The 10120-nt window shown below is 45.4% G+C and overlaps 1 protein-coding gene across 2 annotated transcripts in view; it reads right to left on the bottom strand.

Annotated features, from left to right (window-relative positions):
* Nucleotides 1-970: 970 nt before the first annotated feature.
* Nucleotides 971-10120, bottom strand: part of LOC135011356 (retinol dehydrogenase 7-like) — an 80258-nt gene continuing 71108 nt past the window's right edge. For both annotated transcript variants that reach the window (XM_063952451.1, XM_063952452.1), the window contains 2 exons: nucleotides 8127-8290; nucleotides 971-3500 (listed from right to left, as the gene is read on the bottom strand). In XM_063952451.1, coding sequence (XP_063808521.1) covers nucleotides 3265-3500; nucleotides 8127-8290 — 400 coding nt within the window. In that variant the 3' untranslated portion in view covers nucleotides 971-3264. The remainder of the gene's footprint in view (nucleotides 3501-8126; nucleotides 8291-10120) is intronic.

The raw sequence follows: 10120 nt of genomic DNA, 5'->3' as shown, positions 1-10120 counted from the left end.
TTTGTTGTGGAACTACAGGTACCAGTGTTAATTCCCTGCATGCTGGTGCTTGTGGTTCTCCAAGTACCAGCAAGTGGAGGAGGCTTGCTGGGACTTTTAATTCCACAATAAAAGACAATATTCTTTTTTTTTTTTTTACACAATTTTGTACTTTATATCTCTCCACTTTATCTCACTCCAAGGCTTAGTGCATCTCCCCAGTGTGCTCTACTACTAGAGGAGGAAGTAAAGAAACATGCAATAAAGAGCACAATTGCAGTCGGGGACCAGAGAATGACAAGGAGGTGTGAAGCTCACAGGAATGAGGAAGCATATAGAAGCCACAAGAGAGCTATAGAAAAGTGAGAGCACACTTATGGGCCCTACACACTAATAGATTTTACTGAACGATATGAACGTTCTCGTTCATTAATGAACGAGAACTCGTTCATATCGTTCAGTTTGGAGGCCCCAACGATGTACAATGTGCGGCCCTGCGCTCGTTCATCGTTGGTGCCGGGTCGCTTATGCATGCAGGCCAATATGGACAATCTCATCCATATTAGCATGCAGAGCTATGGAGCCAGGTGACGGGGAGAGTGAAGAAGCTTCACTCACCCCGTCACCTCCCCCACCGCCGCCGGGTCGCCTTTCAGCCGAGTGTGTATGGGGCATTAGGGGGGCACACATTGGTTAATATTGAAGCTGCAACTGGGAGAAGAAAAGGGAAAATAAGGGCACATACTAATAATATGTGGAAGTCATGCCTGCTTCATGGTAAACTGACTTGGTGGAGATGAGGGTGAGCACACATGCTGAGCAAGCATAGGAAAGGATACACGACACATAAGAATTAGGATGCGGACCAGGAATTTCTTTGGACATATAAGGTGCCTATTGATTTATTGTGATTACGTTTGCATAACCATTAAGCTAGCTTATCTTCTAAGATAAATGACACAGACACAATAAGACACGGACAACAACTGCGTAAGTTTTAAAAGGTCATTAATGTATTTATTAAGTGGAATGACCCTTCTGGTAAGGGATGGCAAGGAAAGCGCTTGATGACCAGCTCTAGCCAATTGATGTTATATAATAATGGCGGCAACTTAAACGCCCCAACTTTCTGATATGAGGCGACTTAAACGCCTCATCCGGCCAAAAGCATAACCTGTCCTGATAAGGCAAACACTACCCTTTACTATGGCATAGCGTGACCATTCCCTATGAAAATGCCCATCGTCCCCCCGTCCGGGCAGAACTCACTAGCCGTCCTTGGAAAGGGTAGTTGCCCCTCAAAGACCATTCATGCCCCATGTGGCTGCTGGTCAAAAGCGTCTTCCTGCCGAAGGCTAAATTGAAATTGAAAGCCAAATAGTAGCCAAATCAGAGAGTATCAACAAAACAAAAAAGGGGAGTGTGGGCGGGGTACCCAAAAAGGAAGCGCTGCTGCTGCCTCCCTATCTATATACCCCCCTACTGTTACTTCCCCCATAAACCCCGATAGGCTAATGCAACACAAACCAAACCCCCCAAGGGGGGGCTAATCTAACTAGCAAAAGCTCATTATCCCATCACAAACCAAAGACCCCTTATATAATTATTAATTTCATGCCTATACAGCCTTTGTTTACTCTAATTGCACTGTGGGGATGCGAGGCTGTGTTACAACTACAAGGGATCTTCTTATGCTACTTCTCCAGGAAGTGCTAGCTGAGGTTTTCTTCAGCAATGATACACACAAGCTTTTCAGTAAAAACTAAAAGCATAATAAATACACAAAGGGCCTAATTCAGACCTGATCGTATTAGCAAATTTTGTTAGCAGATGGGTAAAACCGTGGGGGTCATTCCGAGTTGATCGCTCGTTGACGATTTTCGCAACGGAGCGATTAAGGCAAAAATGCGCATGCGCATGGTACGCAAGTATTTTAGCACAAAACTTAGTAGATTTACTCACGTCCGAACTAAGAATTTTCATCGTTGATTGACAGGAAGTGGGTGTTTCTTGGCGGAAACTGGCCGTTTTCTGGGAGTGTGCGGAAAAATGCAGGCGTGCCAGGATAAAACACGGGAGTGTCTGGAGAAATGGGGGAGTGGCTGGCCGAACGCAGGGCATGCTTGTGACATCAAACCAGGAACGAAACGGCCTGAACTGATCGCAATCTGTGAGTAGGTCTGGAGCTACTCAGAAACTGCTAAGAATTTTCTATTCGCAATTCTGCTAATCTTTCGTTCGCTATTCTGCTAAGCTAAAATACACTCCCAGAGGGCGGCGGCCTAGCGTGTGCAATGCTGATAAAATCTGCTAGCGAGCGAACAACTCGGAATGACCCCCCATGTGCACTGCAGGGGAGGCAGGTATGACATGTGCAGAGAGAGTTAGATTTGAGTGGGGTGTGTTCAAACTGAAATCTAAATTGCAGTGTAAAAATAAAGCAGCCAGTATTTACCCTGCACAGAAACAAAATAACCCACCCAAATCTAACTCTCTCTGCACGTTATATCTGCCCCACCTGCACTGCACATTGGGGGTCATTCCGACCCGATAGCTCGCTGCATTTGCACCGGCGCATGCCAGATGGCCGAAGGCCGTCGTTGCCTAGCAATCGCCTCTGCCTGATTGACAAGCAGAGGCGGCCGCTGGGCGGGAGGGGGGTGGACAGCGGTGTTAAGCCGCCATTTAGGAGGCGCGGTTCGGCTAATGCAGGCGTGGCAGAACCGTTGGGGGGGCGGGCTGCAGCAGCTGCGTGATGTCACATGCAGCCGCTGCGCCCCGGGCAGCGAAGAGGTTCTCCCAGCCAGCTTTGCAATCGGGTCGGAACTGCGCATGTACGGCGGCCATCGCTGGGCAGCGATTCTGCGTACGAAGAAAGCAGTCGCTGCGGTGACCGCAAGAAGATTGACAGGAGAAAAGCATTCAGGGGTGTCAACTGACCGTTTTCCGGGAGTGGTTCGGCGAACGCTGGTGTGTCCAGTCATTTGGAGGGCGGATGTCTGACGTCAATTCCGGGACCTGCTTCGCTGAAATCATCGCACCAGGTAAGTATGTCTAGGGCTAGTCTTGTTTTACACAAAACTTTTTTAGCATAGCAGGGCTGCACAAGCGATCACAGCCTTGCTATGATAAAATACACTCCCTCATAGGCGGCGTCTAGTTGATCGCACAAGCAGCAAATAGTTGCTACGTGCGATCAACTCGGAATGACCCCCTGAATTAGGCCCAATAATCACAACAAAACAGGATTTCATTATTTGAATGTTGCATTAATAAAACCCAGAGTCATTGGCTGTTGTCCAAAGGGTGAAAACAAGGTGGCTTTGCTAATGGATGAGCCAGCAGGTAATCCGACATAAAAGTAGGGAGATATGATACAGGGAGGTAGAAGAGTTTGGTGATCCAGCCTGCAGAATAGCGTGTCCACGGGTATACAGCGGTCAGGGCATGCTCCATGCAGTCTGTAACCTGGCTTACATGAGGGTTGCACCTAGACAGTTTATATTGGATGAATCTGCAGTCTAAAAGGAAAAAAGACATATACACAGTTACTAAAACAATATTCTCTAACATGTAGCCAAGTACAGTACATGTCAAAACGTAAACGCGGAAGGGCATCTCTCCAATATGTGATTCTGGAATGGTCAAAAAATATTAACAATGTGCAGAGCAAAAATAATATCCAACATCACTGTCGGACTGGGGCATTAAGGGCCCACCGGGGGGAACACAGTGGTAGGGGCCCATGTTTAGGAGTGTGGCCAGTCTCCAGAGAGGGTGTGGCCAGCCTCCACATTGTTTTACCTAACCATTAGAGAGTGCCTAGACTGGGACCCTATATAAATATACTGTATATATAGTAAATACTGCTAGTGCATACATGATAATGTACCAGATTAATAACACCAATGCACTGTAGAAAATAAACCATAGTCCTGTACAGTAAAAGGTAACATGTATAATTCAAGTGCATACCTGTAACCTGATCCATAGAGGAGGAGATGAGGCCCCAGGCAGTGGGGCTCACCGGTGGATTCCTCTATACCCCTGTGGGCCAGTCCAACCCTGTTTCATACCTCCCAAATTTCTCCTTGGCTAAATCAGGACTTGAAAAGGGGGCGTGACCTCGCTCGTGATGGGCGTGGCCTCACCGGAGTGGGCGTGGCCTCACAAACGAGCCATTTCCCTGCCTTTTGGGGGTGTGCCCAGTGCTCACCGAGCAGCTGGGCAGCCCCCGCTCCCCTCCTAGCAGTGAATACATGCCGTGCGCATGCGCACAGCATGTATTCAGTGATCACTGGCTGCTTTGCAGAGCAGAGCAGCGGTGATCAAAGGCTCTCCCAACTGCCCCCCCGCCCGCGGGGCACTGCTGCCCGCGGGTGGGACAGCGGGACAGGGTCCGAATATCGGGACTGTCCCGCTGAAAGCGGGACAGTTGGGAGGTATGCCAACACACAAGAAGATTTAGGATGCTCCCAACTCTAAGGGATAGATTTACCAAAGTTACTAAAAATGGTGGTGTTGCTTACAGCAACCAGCCAGATTCTAGCTATAATTTCTGTATTGAATTCTAGAAAATGATAGCCAGAATCTGATTGATTGCTATGGGCAACACAATCACTTGTCTGCTTTAGAAGCTTAAGTAAATTTAACCCAAAATCTATTCTCTTTGCACATTTTAAATTTGCCCTCCTTGCAGCACTCATTCCGAGTTGTTCGCTCACTATCCGCTTTTAGCAGCATTGCACACGCTAAGCCGCCGCCCTCTGGGAGTGTATCTTAGCATAGCAGAATTGCGAACGAAAGATTAGCAGAATTGCGAATAGAAATTTCTTAGCAGTTTCTGAGTAGCTCCAGACTTACTACTACATTGCGATCAGTTCAGTCAGTTTCGTTCCTGGTTTGACGTCACAAACACACCCAGCGTTCGCCCAGACACTCCCCCGTTTCTTCAGACACGCCCACGTTTTTCCCAGAAACACCAGCGTTTTTTCGCACACTCCCAGAAAACGGCCAGTTTCCGCCAGAAACATCCACTTCCTGTCAATCACACTACGATCACCAGAACGATGAAAAAGCTTTGTTATGCCGTGAGTAAAATACCTAACTTTTGTGTAAAATAACTAAGCGCATGCGCTCTGCGAACTTTGCGCATGCGCAGTAAGCGACTAATCGCAGTATAGCGAAAATTGGCAACGAGCGGACAACTCGGAATGACCCCCATGGTTTTGCCAAGTTGCAAAATTAAATTATACCATCTAGCTGAATTGACTCCTAACATTAAATGAGGCCCTACTGCAGGGATGGGGAACCCTCCAGCTTTTGTTAAAACTACACTTCCCAGCATGCCCTGCAACATTTTTAGCATTGGTAATCATGGAAGATATACTTTAGTTTTCTCACACTGTACATTGAATACAGTGCACAGTGTGAGAAAATGACATCTCCCAGGAAGCCGTGCGCTGCAGCCAGCTTTACACTTAGCGGCTGCCTTGAATGGTCCCCAGGACGGTCAAACTGCTTGTCCGGGCTGGAGGTTCCCCACCCCGGTTATAAGTGATGGTATGAGGGTAGCTGTCAACTGTGATCTTGCTATGCTACCTTTCATGTGTTTCATAAATTGGGAGGCATGTGATAGGTGGGATGCAGTGAAATTGTCAATAGTCATGATGTTGACAATCTCTTTACCAGCATGTTTAACTTATAATGCTGTCCCCTTTAAAATGTGCTTAGTAGAGATGAGCGGGTTCGGTTCGTCGAGATCCGAACCCCCCCGAACTTCACTTATTTTACACGGTTCAGAGGCAGACTCGGATCCTCCCGCCTTGCTCGGTTAACCCGAGCGCACCCGAACGTCATCATCCCGCTGTCGGATTCTTGCGAGATTCGTATTCTATATAAGGAGCCGCGCGTCGCCTCCATTTTCACTCGTGCATTGGAGATGATATGGAGAGGACGTGCAGCATTCTCTCAGTTGTGTTCAGTGTGCTGCAAATATCTGTGCTCAGTGTGCTTGCAAATATCTGTGCTCAGTGTGCTGAAAATATCTACGTTCTCTGCCTGAAAAACGCTCCATCCATATCTGTGCTGCATTGTAGTATATACAGTAGTAGGAGGACACTGCAGAATTTTGCTGACCAGTGACCACCAGTATTATATCAGTATGGTACAGTAGTCCACTGCTCTACCTACCTGTGTGTCGTCAAGTATACTATCCATCCATACCTGTGGTGCATTTTAGATGTGTGCAGTATATATAGTAGGAGGACAGTGCAGAATTTTGCTGACCACCAGTATATAATATATAGCAGTACGGTACAGTAGTTCACTGCTCTACCTACCTCTGTGTCGTCAAGTATACTATCCATCCATACCTGTGGTGCATTTCAGTTGTGCATAGTATATATAGTAGGAGGACAGTGCAGAATTTTACTGACCACCAGTATATAATATATAGCAGTACGGTACAGTAGTCCACTGCTCTACCTACCTCTGTATCGTCAAGTATACTATCCATCCATACCTGTGGTGCATTTTAGTTGTGCACAGTATATATAGTAGGAGGACAGTGCAGAATTTTACTGACCACCAGTATATAATATATAGCAGTACGGTACAGTAGTCCACTGCTCTACCTACCTCTGTGTCGTCAAGTATACTATCCATCCATACCTGTGGTGCATTTTAGTTGTGCGCAGTATATATAGTAGGAGTACAGTGCAGAATTTTGCTGACCACCAGTATATAATATATAGCAGTACGGTACAGTAGTCCACTGCTCTACCTACCTCTGTGTCGTCAAGTATACTATCCATCCATACCTGTGGTGCATTTTAGTTGTGTGCAGTATATATAGTAAGAGGACAGTGCAGAATTTTGCTGACCACCAGTATATAATATATAGCAGTACGGTACAGTAGTCCACTGCTCTACCTCTGTGTCGTCAAGTATACTACAAAAGTTCAGTAAAATGACCCAAAAATCAAAATTAAAAGCATCTGATGAGAAGCGTAAACTTGCCAATATGCCATTTACGACACGGAGTGGCAAGGAACGGCTAAGGCCCTGGCCTATGTTCATGGCTAGTGGTTCAGATTCACATGAGGATGGAAGCACTCATGCTCTTGCTAGAAAACTGCAGTGCCACTCCTAGATGGGCCAGGTGTTTGTGTCGGCCACTTGTGTCGCTTAGCTTAGCCATCCAGCGACCTTGGTGCACCTCTTTTTTTCTTTGCATCATGTGCTGTTTGGGGACTATTTTTTAAATCTGCCATCCTGTCTGACACTGCAGTGCCACTCCTAGATGGGCCAGGTGTTTGTGTCGGCCACTTGTGTCTCTTAGCTTAGCCATCCAGCGACCTTGGTGCACCTCTTTTTTTCTTTGCATCATGTGCTGTTTGGGGACTATTTTTTAAATCTGCCATCCTGTCTGACACTGCAGTGCCACTCCTAGATGGGCCAGGCGTTTATGTCGGCCGCTTGTGTCGCTTAGCTTAGTCACACAGCTACCTCATTGCACCTCTTTTTTTCTTTGCATCATGTGCTGTTTGGGGACTATTTTTTAAATCTGCCATCATGTCTGACACTGCAGTGCCACTCCTAGATGGGCCAGGTGTTTGTGTCGGCCACTTGTGTCGCTTAGCTTAGCCATCCAGCGACCTTGGTGCACCTCTTTTTTTCTTTACATCATGTGCTGTTTGGGGACTATTTTTTAAATCTGCCATCCTGTCTGACACTGCAGTGCCACTCCTAGATGGGCCAGGTGTTTGTGTTGGCCACTTGTGTCACTTAGCTTAGCCATCCAGCGACCTTGGTGCACCTCTTTTTTTCTTTGCATGATGTGCTGTTTGGGTTTTCAGTATCCCCATAACGATTATCAACATCATGCCTATAGAATAATTATTTCAATCCTTGATAGGCCACTTCCTCCCACTACATCACTTCCTCCTACAACATCACTTCATCCTTTTACATCACTTCCCCCCACTACATCAGCATATTTGTCTCTTGAAATACTCTGTACTTCTTTGAACATTTTGACTGGCTTTTCTACTGCCGCACTCTAAGAAATGGGCTATCAACTGAGAATTTCCATCCCATGCTTGTTAGTTTTGATATTTATAGTCTTATAAGAAAATATTACTCACAGTCATGGAAATACATTTGACCATAAGTATCTTTTGTCCACTGTGGCACTTGGCTCCAGACATCATGGAGGCTGCGTAACGTGGTCTCTAGATCAGTGGCTGGAGTTTTATAGGAGCTGGGCTCAATGATGCAGACTTTCACACCAAATGGTTTAAGTTCCCGTCTAGAGAAACATAAAAAATTGGTCTGTGGCACTAAAATGTATATGTTGTCTTAAACAGAATATTGGGCCTAATTCAGACCTGATCGCAAAAGCCAAATCTTTCTCTAAAGGGCAAAACCATGTGCACTGGGTGGGTTAATTTGTTTCTGTGCAGGGTAAATACTGGGTGCTTTATTTGTACACTGCAATTTAGATTTCAGCTTGAATACACCCCACCCAAATCTAACTCTCTCTGCACATGTTATATCTGCCCCACCTGCACTGCACATGGTTTTGCCCATTAGAGAAAAATGTAGCTGTTGCGATCAGGTCTGAATTAGGCCAATAGATAGACAGACAGACAGACAGACAGACAGACCTACAGACAGACAGATAGATAGATAGATAGATAGATAGATAGATAGATAGATAGATAGATAGATAGATAGATAGATAGACAGGTAGATAGATAATCAGGAGGTACTTTGCTCTATTGCTCTATTGCTTTCCGCCAAAAGGCTGACATTCAAACGGAGAAAGAATGGCAGCAAAGTCAAAAATTAGGAAAAGAATGATGTCTTCCTCAGGGTAAAGACCTATTCTCTAAAACAATGGTATATAGACCATTCACCTTAGTTCCGCAATTCTTTTACACCCTATTCCTAACCATAAACTATAATATGAGGGTGATTCAATAAGTAACGTAACAAGGCCTCTCGTGTGTAATGTTCTCAATTTCATTCTAATTTGCCGCCTGGCCAGAGCAGATAGACCACTGCTTCCCCTCACGGCCATTAGACTGCGCCTCATATCAGTCATACTGTCCCAACATCAGTTGTAAGATGGCGGATTTCTGCATCTAAAGGGCAAATCAGCAGCTGAAATTCATTGCCAACTGAGGTGTTGGCGATGAATTTCATGTAACATCATGTCAGGGAAACAGGTTTGGGTTTGGTAAGAAATTATAATGAAATAGAGAACATTACACACATGAGAGGTCTTGTTACCTTACTTATTGAAGCATCCTTGTATATTCAGTGGCTGCTGATAAAAAAGGGAAAATAGGTCGCTGTCCCAGAGATCCGGACTGTTTAATTAAAAACTCATTAACACAAGTTGAAAGTTTGAAACTTGCTAAAAAAAAAAATACTATGTGGTATACTGTATTTACTAAAGTGCGGGCTTATAAAAGTGATTATGTTGCCCATAGCAACCAATCCCATTCTAGCTATTATTTTCTAGAAGGTTCTAGATAAGTAAGTACAATCTGACTGGTTGATTTGGGCAGCATCTCCACTTCTATAAACCCTCTATATACCCCTTGTAAAACGGGTACTGGAAATAAGGACTCTGTAGACAGGTTTTCTGGTAAAACACAGTGGGCAGTATCCTATTACCCATGGTAAATCATCGGGCACAAAAAACTAACGGTTTTTGCGATTTTTCCAGATGTTTCACTGTTTTTGTTTTTTTACAGGCTATCCTAATAGCTTGCCTGTAAAAAATGCCCTTTCTCCCGAAAACACACAAGTTCAGTGAAACCTGTGTGTTTTCGTGAGAAACAGACCCGTTTTCGCATGCATTGGGAGTACATAGCCACAGCTTGTGATGGCTTATTGGGGTTAATAGGATAGCCCTGGGCAAGAACATTACCCGTGGTAATGTACCGCGGGTAATAGGATACTGTCCAGTGTCTTTACTGGCATCAGACACTGTGCATAGAATACACAGGCTTAGGCCTGGTCACATAGGTATAAACAGAAAATAAGCAAACATAAAAAGTCCTAGCACTCCTTGTGCTCAGCAGTCAGTCCACTGCAATGGCTTGCAGTCCCACTTGCCATGCTCTCC

Source organism: Pseudophryne corroboree, chromosome 2 (genome assembly GCF_028390025.1).
Source record: "Pseudophryne corroboree isolate aPseCor3 chromosome 2, aPseCor3.hap2, whole genome shotgun sequence".
NCBI classification, from domain to species: domain Eukaryota; kingdom Metazoa; phylum Chordata; class Amphibia; order Anura; family Myobatrachidae; genus Pseudophryne; species Pseudophryne corroboree.
The sequence above is the reverse complement of the archived record's forward strand: the minus strand, read 5'-3'. Positions and strand labels throughout refer to the sequence as shown.